Here is a 14,353-nt window from a genome sequence, read left to right on the forward strand (position 1 = left end):
ATGCAAAGAAATGTCCTGCCCACTTTTTATTTTCTTTGTGTTTTTCTGGCTTTTAAATCAGTTTCCTTCTTCAGTAAGTTCTCTTGTGGAATGACACACCAACCTAACTAGTAAATAATATATCTCCTTTGGTGTTGCAAACTGGCCAAGACCAAATAAAAGTTTCAGGTAAAGCAGGTTTAAGACCAGAGGATATTTGGACCAGGGCCTGCAGATAGAATTCAGTTCCTATTTTAAAGTCATAGAATTTAAAATAGCAATATAAAGAAATAATTTATGTCCAGATTTTAAATTCAGACTGTGTAATTGCACCTTCCTGCTGGTGGTGATGCTGCAGATTTTAAATATATTGGCCCAGATTTTGCAGTCAGCGGTGAAGTAATGGCACCAGCCGTTCATTACACTTTATATTTGTCCAGATTTTCTATGGGGTTTTGCACTGGAACTTGCTGTGCTTTGAGAAGCATTTTGACACAGCGCCCTCTATAGGGGGTCTGGGAGCTTTGTGAATCAGGCAAGCAACTGTGTACTTCCTTAACAAAAACAGAATTACCTGGAAAAACTCAGCAGGTCTGGCAGCATCGGCGGAGAAGAAAAGAGTTGACGTTTCGAGTCCTCACGACCCTTCACTTCCTTAACCCATCAGATTGAAATATTCTTAGAGGTGTGCAGAGTCTGGACCAGGAAGTGTCATTTAGAATAGTTATTGAAGGAATGAGACTCCACACACAGACTTTAATTTTCAGTGCTAGGGTGGTTATTTGCTGTAATTAAAACAGCATGTGTCGGTTAGCTCAGTTGACTAGATGGCTAGTATGCAGTGCAGAATAACATCAACAGAGTGGGTTCAATTCCCATACCAACTCTGGTGGTTCTTGGGGCCTGCCTTCTCATCTTGCCCCAAACTGATATCGTGGCATGAGCCTTAAGCAGCCCTCTGGCAGTAAGGATACTACATGGAGAGAGAGAGAGATAATTAAGACTTAACACAATGTTACAAATATATCTATAGTAGAATGGACGAGCCAAACTTTTTCTGACAAGTTTAGCTTGTATCCATCACGCGAGTACAGCAGTCTCCTACTATTTCACGTGTTTCAATGGCACATCATTCTGAGATACCAGTATAATGCAGCTTCTGCAGGAGCAAGGCAACATAGTCAACGGCTGCTTAATTTCTACATTTACTGGGACTATGTACGGTCACCGGAAGTTACTGTCCAATTTACATTTTAATAATGGTGAGAGCTGATAGCCTCACTGTTATTTTTACTGCAGAATGAGGGCCATGATAAATGTATCTTCTAACTGAGAGTGGAGGGGCTGTCCTTCTAATTGCCATTCCACCCCAGTGACATGACCATTGGCTTTCGAATAATTTAGATGTACATTGCAATCCTTAAAACAGCATCAGATATGAATGTTCTCCAACAAAAAAGTGAGAGTTTATGTCCTACTCCTTGACTAATCCAATACATTGATAAATTTGGTGTTAGTAATGTGACTGTACCAAACTTCATTACTAAAGATTAACCTGGTCTGATGTCACAAATACCAATTCAGCACACCAGGTTTGTATTTGTAATCAGGCATCAGGATTGATATTCATGATACATCAGTATCATGTTATCACAGACTCACTAAACTTAGTGTCTGCAATACTGTAGCAGACCACAACTTAGTTCATTTTTCCACTTAATGTGAAGGAGGTGCTTCAAAAATTCGTTAGTAACAACTTGCTTCATAATTTTCACACATTGCAATTTTTAGAAGATAATTTTAGATCCCTTGGAACTACTCTGTGCAACACTTTAAATCATTATTAAGTTGGCACACTTTTTTTTCTATCACAAACAGAAGTGTAGAATAGTAACATAAAAACTTCCGGCTCCCTTAAAACACATGTCAATGGTGTATTTTATTTTCATTTTCCATGTATAATTGCTACCAGAATGTGGTTAATTCCTATTCGTATTTTTAAAATTTTTCAGCATTGCAGTCATTCGTTCGAGCATATGCCACATATCCAACAAACCTAAAGCATTTCTTCCATGTGAAGGCACTTCATCTTGGACACATTGCCAAGAGCTTTGGGCTCCGAGATGCCCCACAGAACCTGAGTAGCACAATAATGACCAATCAACAGAAGAAGAATTTCAAACCAAGGGTAAAAAGGTGAGGGCCATGACTCTGCATCTTTTTTTTTAATTGTTAAGTAACTAATTAAAATATCAAAGCTTGTGTATTTATGTCTATATATAATATATATGTCTGTGTCTATATGTGTGTACATGTTATGCATTTTGTGGTTTTCTAGTTACCTGTAAGGGCCAGAGCTTACAATAAGACTGTGATTACAGCAGCTGATTGTGTTATTTCTGACCTCAATTTCAATGCCAGAAACAAAAATGAAGCAGAGCTCCCAACAAAATTATGAATGTTGCATTGTTATCTTTCAGTTTTGTATTATCTAGTTTTGCACTATCTGTACTATTCAAATAAGATTGTGTTACCTTTATGTGACGATTAATTTAAATATACACTGAAACCTTGGGTTAGTTGTTCTGGAACTTTACAATATTTACACAATAGTGCAGTTGTAAATTTTGCTTGTCTGGTGCTTTCAGAAGTCTAAATTGATGGCAAGGTGTCTATTTTTGTTCCATATACTATATTGTAATGTTACATGCTTCAGGATCAAAGGAGTGTTGTTTCTTGGGGCTTCTGTTCCTCTGCTACCATAATTTTGGCAGAAACCTCAGTTGTACAAATGGAGTTTCTTCCAAACTACTGCCAAACTTACAATGGCAGAGCAGGAGAAATTGCTGGCAAGTTGTTTTGTTACTGAACAAAGTACATACAGGCTACTTTCCTTTCCCTAGGCGTTGCTAACCTGATGCTAGGTGAAGTGTTTAATACCATCTTCCATGTTATGTCCAGCCACCTCCACACTGTAAGAATGTGTTATGGCACTTGTTAGCATGGTCTTGTTGTACAGGGACTCTGAATGCTTGGTACTTTTCCAGTTTTCGTCAGAATGAGTGTGTGCTCCAGCTAACATATATACTTTATGCACAAGATTATGCCAGGCATAGTGACGGATCTACTAGTTAGCTGTTGCTGTGACACTGTTGTTTTTCTGCATGCAATTTGGATTTTCATTCCATTGAGGATATACTCTACAGATCCATTCTAGATTTGCTTTAGAAGTTGTTTCTACTTTTCAGCGGTCATTGTTAAATGTACATCAATTGGGTATTAATTGTATTCAGGTGGTAACTATTAACTGGGGACTCACCTTATGCTCATATAAATTGGAGCAGGCTGAAAGAAGGTTAATGATTGGAGATGCACAGTATTCAGCATGGGTCATGTGTAAATAGAAACTTCTGAGTGTACAAAGAGTGGGCTGCAGTGTTCTTTCCTTCACTGCCTGGCTATCTGATTCCAACAGTAAACACTGAACAAATATATGTATTATTGCCTTAATCTTCCAAAAGGAAGAACTCATAATTCATAAGTGTCAAGAACTGGGTAGCACAGTGGGTTGGCGTAGTGTTCTTTCACCTCCTGGATTACTTCAGTTCAAGTTCAGTCTAGACCTACATGATCAAAATCTTCTTTGTTCTGACTGGGCATGACTCCACAGGAGAAAAACTGTCCACATTTTGACTCAAGCCAGCACTACATTGGCATTTGCTCAGAGAAACCACAGGGATTCATACTGGAGCAGTGGGGGACATTTCAAGATGGCTCAGGTTAAAGCATGGAGTGGACGGAGTTTTAGTTTGCATCTGTCCAGATCATTGGTGATGCCCTGTGCCCAAAATAAAAGTATTTCATTTCCTCAGAACAATCATCCCTCATCTTGAATGACAAAAATCACCAAAACCATAACAAACTCACAAGTCAGAACTGCAATGATACCTTGCGATGAGTACGTTATTCTATTCAGTATATTAATTGTAATCTATTTATGCAGGAACAGGATGGAAACAAATATTTTGTACATTTTTTCAACTGAGTTTTTTGCAATTGATAATGCAAACACTGGTGATTCTCCTGATGATACTATTACAATTTGCGTCCTCTCCTGGCTCTCTCTCCATGCTCAAAGCCACAAAGCTGTTAATTGCCAAAGATAGACCAATGTCTGCTACAAGCCAAGACTGTTAAACCTCATACTTGGAGTGTACCACAGTATCAACAATGACTCTCTTACCAAGTGATTTTGCATTGGAAGATGTGAGAGCCACCTGTCATTCACTGTTAATTGACAAAAAAATAGTACTGATAGACCCTACCGTGCAATTTAAAACTACAAACCAAATTCATTAGAGGACTTTAATTTATATAATAGCAAGATAGAGCAGATAAACTGCAACACAGTTTTTAACATACGGTGATACTTGACACCGTTTCCTGAAACCAAAATAAAGTATAGCCCACTTCACATTCTCAGAATGTGCCAAAGTTATTCATAGCCAATGGATTACATTTGAATGTAGTACTGTTATGATGGCAATCTGTGCACAACAATATCCTGCAAACAGCAAGTGGCATAGATAGCCAGCCAAACTATTTTGATCATCTTGACTGAAGGAAAAACAGGAACTAGGAGATTTACCTACTTCGGATAGCACCATGGGATCTTTTGCCTTCACCTGAACATTTAATGTCCCATGTAAAGGATGGCACTTCCACCAGTGCAGCTTTCCCTCAGTGTAGTATTACAGTGAAATATCACCCGAGACTATATACTAAAGTCTTGGCGAGGGCTTTAAACTCTCAACCTTTTAACTGAGCAGTGAGTACTAATATTGAGCTAAGCTCACACAAAGGAACAGACTTTCAAAAATCCCTAAGAACCTTTTTTATTTTTTGCTGAGTATTTTATCCAAATTTTGAGTGAAAGTAGAGTTTTGCATCACCGCCATACTGCAGAATTACAATTGAGCTAAGTGAATTCAAGAACTTAGGAGAGCTAGCAACAAAAATACATCTCCAAGGAGCATATCACACCTCAGATCAAAGAAGATCTTTCATACTGGGCGAAGACTTCTGAAGAAAGCCCAAGCTGTTTCTGAACAGGCTGGTGATGAATACTAATTATTTCTATCACCTGAGGAGGAGTGAGAAGAGAAAAGCATCTTCCTCTCTATCTGATCTGTTTACTGGCTCAAGCCTAAAACAAAGCCTACTGGAAACTTTGACTACGATTACTGCCTCTTCAGTGGCTACGAAAATCACATGCAATTGGCCCCTGTCTGTTGTTAGACAATATTATGCATTGGATTTCCAGCAAGGCCACCAACCATATCTCCATTTTAAAATCCAGTACATTAGCCTCCCTAAAATTCATATCGAGAAGGTATAAATATAAAAATATTTTATAACACTAATTGGTCTTGTTGCACGTGAGGAATCAAAATCAAGTTTTACCCTTCGGATAAAGCAGAGTTGAGAAGTGTGCATAATTAGACCAAAGCACGCAGTCCATATTTTACAAGTCATACATTCTATCTTTATTTTTCTTAATATTTACATTTTATATTAGTTGATTACACATGGGTCATCAAGACATAATTCATTTTCCTGTATTTAAGTCATACTTTCTATCCTTATTTAGGAAGCTGAGAGGTAAAGTTGATGAGAGCATAGAAATGACTTTGCAGCGCAGGCTGTGAAGCTCAGAGGCACAATATTTAGTTGCTACAGCCCCACGATTGGTGGGAGAATGTAATTACAGCACATCATCTTTACATGGACAGTTTTAACTGTGCACATGGGAATTTATGATGGAAATAAATTAACAAACTGTGACAAAACATGACAACTGGAAGTAAGAATTTGTGGACAAGAAATGCACGCAATGTGGTTTTTTAATATATTTTGGATAGATTTCCTGAAACTGTGATGTATTGACATTTGTAAAGTGTTAGCAATCTAAAAGCCAGATAAATACCACATTGATGAATAATTTTCCTTGAGGTTTGCTTCTTTTACTTCTGCCTCACTTTCATGCTGTTTGGGCTTTAGACTACAGATTGAGGTGTGGCAGGAGAGGGAAGGACAGGGCTATACATTCAATTCTCCACAGCTTACCTCTGTGCACCAGTGTGAATGCTGATTTCTTTGTTTTCGTTGTTACTAGAATGCCTTACGATGACTTTAAAAAGTCAATCTATCCAAGCATTTAGCATATTTTATTGCAGAGCAAATGTATGAGAAAGGGAAATTTTAATCTTGTCTCTATACATGAGCAACAGACAGTTTTGAAACGCATGGGCAGGGAATGAAAACACCCAGGTCTTGGGAACGGGATAAACACTCATTATAAAAAAGCTCTTGGCACAAAAGCAAAGGCTAAAAAGATTATAAGCTGTGTTAGCACCCAAAAATGAGGCCCCAGCTAAACCTACAAAATCGATATTCAGACTTGCATATTACATAAGCACAGATGGTTTCCATTAACTTCAGAGTTTTGACTGATGTCAGAAAACAACACAAATGCAGGATGACCAGCTCCCATCTTGCAGACCCTCCGTTTATCTGCATTGCTCCTGATTTTCAAGAATGGGAATCTGTCATCTGTTAATTCCTGCCACATCCAAACCTTTAACACACAGCCACTCAGGAAATGCCAACATTAGTGAATTTTTTAGTGGTCACTGTCTCAACAAAGGGTTTTTGGAATAAAGCTTGTAGCAATGAGGCAAAACTGAAAGATATAAGCTGGGTGAAAGCCTTCAGAAAAACATGCATTCTATGTATTACATATCATGTATTATGTAAGCACAGACCAAGGTTGTATTATAGTATAAGAATAGAACCAGGTTCCCTTTAAGGAGAAGTGTTGTCAGGAGGAATGTAACCATGCAGACGGCATGGACGACAGGAGCTGCTCATTCCAGGACCTCAGTGTTGTTTTCTGAAATAAGAGAGTGTTCTTTGAGCCTGTGAACCAGGCTGTATTATTTGCAAAAGCAAAATGCTGATGCTGGAAATCTGAAATTAAAACAGAAAATGCTGGAAATACTCAGCAGATCTGGCAGCATCTGCAGAGAGGGAAACAGTTGTTCTGACAAAAGGCCATCAACCTGAAACGTGAACTATTATTTTTATGTAATTTAATATCCGGAACTTGAGCACAAAAATCTAGGCTGACACTTTAATGCAGCACCTAAGGGAGTGCTACACTGTCAGAGGTAAAAAAAAAATTCCATGGTGCTATTTCAAAGAAGAGAAAGGAAGTTAGCCTTGGTGTCTTGACCAATATTTATCCTTCAGTCAGCATCACAAAAACAGGTTATCAGATTATCGAATCATTTTCACATTGTTGTTTGAGGCAGTTTGCCATCTGTAAATTAGCTGCCACATTTCTGCATCATAAAGATGACCGCACCTCAAAAATACTTTGCTGGCTATAGAGAGCTTTAGGATGTCCAGTGGCCATGAAGACCACTATATAAATGTAAGTCTTTATTTTTCTTTCAATGGAAGACCAAATCAGTCACTATAATAAAAGTTGAGATTATAAAACTCACTCATGTGGAATTATTGTTGCTGGGCTGTCAACATTTTGAGTTTGCTGAAAAGAGTTTTTTTTTATTGAAGCTTTTCATTTTGCACTCATCAGGACAATTCGCAAGAATACCAAATGGAAAGGGAACAACAATTAATACTGTATGAGAAGAAAGTGCTGATTGGTTGGCAAGTGGACTCTGGTAGAGGCATTGCAATGGAAAATGCATGAGTTGATGGTGATTGACAGTTAACTGCCAAACATTGTTTGAGATTTAAACAAGGCAGCTTGACAGTGATTGGTCAAGCCATTGACCTGAGGAATGAACCAGGAAATTGCTGTTTCCATCCATTTGCTCGTTCATTCCTCAGGGCAATGTCTTGACCAATCAGGGTCAACTGCCTAGTTTAAATTTCAAACAATGCTTGGCAGTTAACTGTCAGTCACCATCATCTGGTGCATTCTCCATAGCAATGCCTCTAGCCGTTCACTCAGCAATCAGCACTCCCTTATATAGTATAAATTGTTGTTCCCTTTTACAATTTAGAATTCTTGCAAATTGTCCTGATGAGTGCAAGATGAAAAGCTTTGACAAAATAAATCTCTTTTTTTTTTCTCAGCAATATTCAAGGTCTGTACTACCAAATTACTATTATCGATATTTTGTTGTGATGGGTACAACAAAAAAAATCCACAAATAGTTATACAATGCTATTAATACCCATGGCTGTTCAAAATGTTTAATGATCTAAAGTAATCAGCCTGCCATGGAATTGTGTAGAGTGAGGGCTAGGTATAATCTTCAGTGGTTAGAGTACAGGGTATAATTTGACCAAGGTGCACAGATGTAATTCAGTCCTCAATTTAAAGTCAATCATTCTGTCCCTTGACATTGGCTATACTTAGTGTAATTATATAGAAGTGTGGATGGAGAGGGTGATTGTGGTTGGTGTGGACAGAGAGGGTGATTGTGTGTGTTGGGGTGGGGGGTGGTGTGGACTGAGTGGGTGATTATGTGGAGGCAGGAGTGCAGACCGAGTTGGAGGGTGGGCAGGGATAAAGAATGGACCCACTGCCAAGTGGGTGACCATGGGGTGGGGGGGGGGGGGGGCGGATGATGGGAGTGTGGATCGAGTGGGTGATCATGGTTTTGGGGGGGGGGGGGGGGGTGGTGGTTGATGGGTGGGTGTAGTGTGGACCACGTGGGTGACCACGGGAGGATGGGGGAATGGAATGGTGTGGACAGGTGGGTGACCATGGGGTTTGGGGGTAGTGTGGACCGAGTGGGTGATCACATCCTTTTACCTGCTGGGATGCCTGAGCCCCAGGAAACCTGTCCTCCAGGGTTAAAAATAAAACTGCAACTTAAAAGTAAAGCACAAAGCACCCCCTCCCCCCCCCAAAAGGGGGGGCCCTTGGGGAAGTGAAAAATTTTCCCCACTGTCTTGGGAGAGAAATAGCAAAACATTGGGGGTGGGGGGGGTTGAATTTGATTTTGTCAGTCTGTCAATAGAAAAAGAATAGTTCTATTTCCTTGCTGTGCCACTGTACCTTTACACAGCATGAACTTTGGAAGCGCTTCAGTACTACAACAAATAACTTTATCCATTTTTTTTAATTGAATTGTGAGTATCATCCATAATGGCAGGAAATTTTGATATATCAAACTTTCTGCCTGCTTTGGACATCTTATACAATAAGAGAGAGAATTAAGATCTTTATCTTTCCAAATGTTTTCCCATCCCTGGATAAAACCCTTCATGTTTGTTTATCTGCACCTTATAACTGGACAGTGCAGTACAGAAATAAGTGCCCTTATAAAGCTGAGCAAGGGAAGCACTTTTAGCAAAAAATCAAAACCATTATGTACAAAGAGTAGTCCCAATTGCTCTTCAATGATGCTCATCAAAAGGATTAATGTTAATTAAAAGGTCTATTTTTGAAAGGTATTTTTATGAAAGGTCTGTTTACTGACAATAACTTCCTTTTATGTAATGCCTGTAGTAATGTGTCAGATCACAGCTTGTGATGCAGCTAATAGAATAGACAACGATTTAAATTTGACCCGATTCAAAACACTCACTTGTCTCCCTCTGTGTGTCAGGGGATTGCTTGGGGGAAACTGGTGCAGTAAACAGCTGTTACCTAGTACAATAAGCAAAAAGAGGTTTGTGTAAACTGAGCACCTGTTAGCTAAGGATGCTCCTGTCAGCTGGCAAGTTGGGCCACTTTCTTTTGAGTGAAACCTAACATTGTCATTTGGTTCTGTTGGGTTCCCTGGCGAAGAAGACACACTAGGGTCATTCTACTTTTGTTAAACAGTCTAAGTTTGAGTTATAATTAGTTATTTTCCTGTATTGCTTAGCTGTTGATAACTGTTGCTTGAAAACGGACTGATGTGACTGTCTCTTAACCCACTGTCCACTAATTGGAAAATTCACTTTTCTTCTACCCTTTTATACTTAACATTTTACAGGGCTCCATTATGAGCACAGTGTGTAGACGAGATTGTCGGATGGTTAGCAGTCTGTGCGGAATGACCTGTTGATTTACGCTTGTCTTCGAGTTAGAAGTTTAAATGAAAGTGATCTTCATCTTATAAGTATCAAAAACAGTATGGGAACTGATAATTTATTCTTGCAGCATTTTTTCCACCTGTTTTGAAGGTGTTGACATGCTGGGGTTACAGATTCGTAGGTGACAGGAACCCACCAGTACCAGACTCGCCTGATCTACTTTTATGTGGACAGAATTATTTGTTCCTCTGATTGCGGCATCTTGTGCGTCTCACCTCCCTCACCACCTCGTCTCACCACTGGTGGCCATGCTTTCAATCGTCTGGGCATAACACTCTGGAATTCCTTCCCTAAGCCCATCTGTCTCCCCACTTCCCCATCCTGCTTTGACATTCCTTAAAGCCCACCTCTTTGACCAAGCTTTTGCTCTCACCTCCTAATATCTCTCCTGCAAAGCGCCTTGTGACTTCTCTCTACATTAAAATCCCTATATAACTATCGATTGTTGGTTTGTTGTTGTCATCAAGCTAATGTAAAGAAATAGAACATCAGAGAAAAATTTAAATACCTGGAAAAACTCAGCAGGTCTGGCAGCATCTGCGGAGACGGATACAGTTAACGTTTCGAGTCCGAATGACTCTTCATCAGAACTAAGGAAAAATAGAAAAGAGGTGAAATATAAGCTGGTTTAGGGGGGGTGGGACAGATAGAGCTGGATAGAGGGCCAGTGATAGGTGGAGATTGCCAAAAGATGTCATAGACAAAAGGACAAAGAGGCGTTTCCGATGGTGATATTAGCTAAGAAATGTGCTAATGGGGACATTGAGGGTAGAAAGCAGGATGAGCAAGGGACAGATAGCCCTAGTGGGGGTGGGAGGGGGATCGAAATAGGCTAAAAGGTAGAGATAAAACAATGGATGGAAATACATTTAAAAATAATGGAAATAGGTGGGAAAAGAAAAATATATATAAATTATTGGGAAAAGGGGGATCGGAAAGGGGGTGGGGATGGAGGAGAGAGTTCATGGTCTAAAGTTGTTGAACTCAATATTCAGTCCAGAAGGCTGTAAAGTACCTAGTCGGGATATCTATCCCTTGCTCGTCCTGCTTTCTACCCTTAATGTGCCCATTGGCACATTTCTTAGCTAATATCACCATCGTCAACACCTCTTTGTCCTTTTGTCTATGACATCTTTTGGCAATCTCCACCTATCACTGGCCCTCTATCCAGCTCTACCTGTCCCACCACGCGCCCCCACCCCCCCCCACCCTAAACCAGCTTATATTTCACCTCTTTTCTATTTTTCCTTAGTTATGATGAAGAGTCATTCGGACTCGAAATGTTAATTGTATCCCTCTCCGCAGATGCTGTCAGACCTGCTGAGTTTTTCCAGGTACTTTTGTTTTTGTTCTAGATTTCCAGCATCCGCAGTATTTTGCTTTTATCAGAGAAAATTATCTGAAGATTGAATTTACTTTAAACCCAGGGGAATTGCCTTTGGAGCTGAACAGAACTGACAGAGGCACTAAAAACCTGAAGGCTGGGCAAGTAGATATTTTGTGGATGTGATATAAAAGGAACCAACTGGACATTGGAATGCTATATAAACATTCTTGTTTAATTCTTTTGAATTTCTTTATCTATTTCTGTCGCCTTGTAAAAAGTGAAGAAATAACAGAGGATAGATAAAAGAAATGCAGTAGATGTGCTTTGCATCGATTTTCAAAAGGCATTTGGCAAAAGAATTGCATAAGAGACTTGCAGTAATGATGGAATTATGCGGAGTGTGGCCATATCAAAGAGTTGGCACAAACACAATGAGCTGTGTCATGTTATATTCTATGCAGAGATGGATTTTGGAGGGTGGAAGGTGAAGAGTAGAGACAAAGGGAAGTTTCTTGGACTGGAGACGTGAATAATGTTCCACGTGGGTCTGTGTTGGGCAGAATATTGCTTGTTATAAACATAAATTAACTAGACTTGGGAATTGAGGGAACAATATGATTATGTACATTCTGGGGATATGGCAGATCATGATGAGAGCTACAGCAGAAGACCACATCTTAGCAAGATGGGCAGTAAAGTAGCAGATACAATTCAATGTAGATAAATGTGAAATAATAGATTTTGGAAGTAATCTTAATCTTAAATGATAAGAATTTAAATGACATACTGGAGTAGAGGGACTTGGCTGCGCAGGTGCACAGGTTATCAAAAACAGCAGTAAAGTATTTGAGACCATGGAATAGGCTTGGAGAATCCTTTTTTTAAAAACCAGAGGCATAGAATATAAGAAGACCTGTTCTAGATACCCTACTATGTGATAAAAAAAAAGACCTGTTCTAGATACCCTACTATGTGATAAAAAAACTAATTGAGAAGAGGCAGAGTATATCTACTCAGATATTACCAAGGATATGAGGAAGTTATAAAGAGAGCCTTAAGAACTTAGGGGCTTTTAATTGGAGTTGAGAAAGCTGTCCAGACTGTCAAAGGTTCTGATCAGATAAATAGTGATAGTTTCCATTGTTCACTGACACAGTAAAAGGGAGTCATTAATTCTTTGTTGGTACCTTAAATTAAGGCGAGCTAAAAGAAAATTTGTTTTCACAAAGGATGGTAAGTATGCAGAATTCTCAGCCACAAATTGTTGCTGAAGCAATGTCCATTAGTACTGCAAAAGATAATTATCTTGTTGCTTAATAAGAATATTAAAAGAAATGTGAACCAAGCAGGAGACTCTGATTAAACGAGAAACTCAACAGTGCAAACTTGATGGGCTGAATCACATCTTTCTGTTCTATAGCTTGTGTGAGAGGATATGTGACTTTCCCAATGCATTTGTGAACCAGCTGCTCAACATCTTTTTTCTTAAGCTTATTTGCTTATCGATAAGTTTCTGTCCTTCACTTTGCCACAATACCACATAACATTATAAATATCAGACACTAAGGAGTGGATTCTTTAGAATCAGGCAACTTGTCTTGAGCTGCACTCCCATGTTATAACATTTTCAGTTAAATATCTACCTAATGGTCTTTGTTACATTTAATGTTCAACTGTCTGGTAACATGAGCAATGTAGTGACTGCCACCCAGCATTGAGGTAACAAACAGTTTATAATTCCAGCATTGTATGGCCCTTAAGTCTCCTAACCTCCACTTGGGGCATTTCATAATTCTTGATTTGCCTGCTACAGTACAAATTGCCTCAGTCGAATTGCACCTCCTGCTGGCTGATATAGAGCAGTGTTTAAATGATTATGCAGATTGCATAAATCAGAGAAGAGCTCATGCTGAATGGCCTGCAAATCAGCGATCAAAAATAGATGGCGAGAACAAACCAAATGTGGCTTAGGGTAGTTGCTCGCAGTCTAAGCGACTAACTGGCTCCCATTCAGCTGATCAGATTGTATTTAGCGCCTCATGCTGCTGTCTGTTTGTGAATGGTGCACCCTCTGTTGCAGGGATCCCTGAGGGGTTATTCTATAATCCTTACAACAGAAACAGTGGGGAATCTTTCTCTCATGTAGCTGCCATTCTTTGAGTTTTGTGTCTGTTTGTGCTTTGACTGTTGGCAGCAGTTTAGGGGCCTAGATTTATTGACAGCATATCAAGACAACTTACTTTGCTTTCTGTAAATACAAAGAAAACTTCTAGTATCTGCTGTATAAAATCTCCTTTGCTCGGAAATTTGTACAAAGAAAGCATTCTACCTGTGACCAGCTTAATATAGGCCCTCAGCATTTGTGTTGCACACAATAAATAGAGTTCCTTTCCATTCAGCAAAAAATTAAACCAACTGCAACTACAAGCAGCTGCTAAATAATTCACAATTATTAGGATTCTACCTTGCATTGTTATAATGCATCATTCCTTTATATCTCATGTTGTATTTTGGCCAAAGTGTTCTTTTTTTGTTTTAAAATTGCAATTCACACCGAATTCACCATAACTGCACCTCCAGAGTTCAAATCTGAATCGGAGGTGGATTTTGTTTTGACTGCATTGGATAAGTTGTAGCAGTTTTTTGCCTCGACCTTTTGATGAAGGAGTGCCCAGCGCCACAATGTGAGCCACTGGGGAAACATGCCTCTCATCTGTCCATCATAAAAGCAGTATTGATGACAGCCATGGCAGACACTGCAGCTCATACTATCCAGTTATCCCATAATCCCATTTGAACATTAAAGCGTGGAAGAGTGATGCAGCAGTTGTATTTTGCTTTGGTAATGGTCTGCTACTTTTTGTTTTACAAGAATGAGGGATCCATAGATTCTGAGAAAGTTCTGCACTCCCATTGGCTTTTCAT

General features: G+C 39.3%; 1 protein-coding gene across 2 annotated transcripts in view; it reads left to right on the forward strand.

Annotated features, from left to right (window-relative positions):
* The window catches only part of ddx31 (DEAD (Asp-Glu-Ala-Asp) box polypeptide 31), an 84,585-nt gene that overhangs the window by 62,035 nt on the left and 8,197 nt on the right, over positions 1-14,353 (forward strand). For both annotated transcript variants that reach the window (XM_078549991.1, XM_078549992.1), the window contains exon 19: positions 1,992-2,175. In XM_078549991.1, the coding sequence (XP_078406117.1) occupies positions 1,992-2,175 (184 nt within the window). The remainder of the gene's footprint in view (positions 1-1,991; positions 2,176-14,353) is intronic.

Source organism: Cetorhinus maximus, chromosome 10 (genome assembly GCF_964194155.1).
Source record: "Cetorhinus maximus chromosome 10, sCetMax3.hap1.1, whole genome shotgun sequence".
Classification (NCBI taxonomy): Eukaryota; Metazoa; Chordata; class Chondrichthyes; order Lamniformes; family Cetorhinidae; genus Cetorhinus; species Cetorhinus maximus.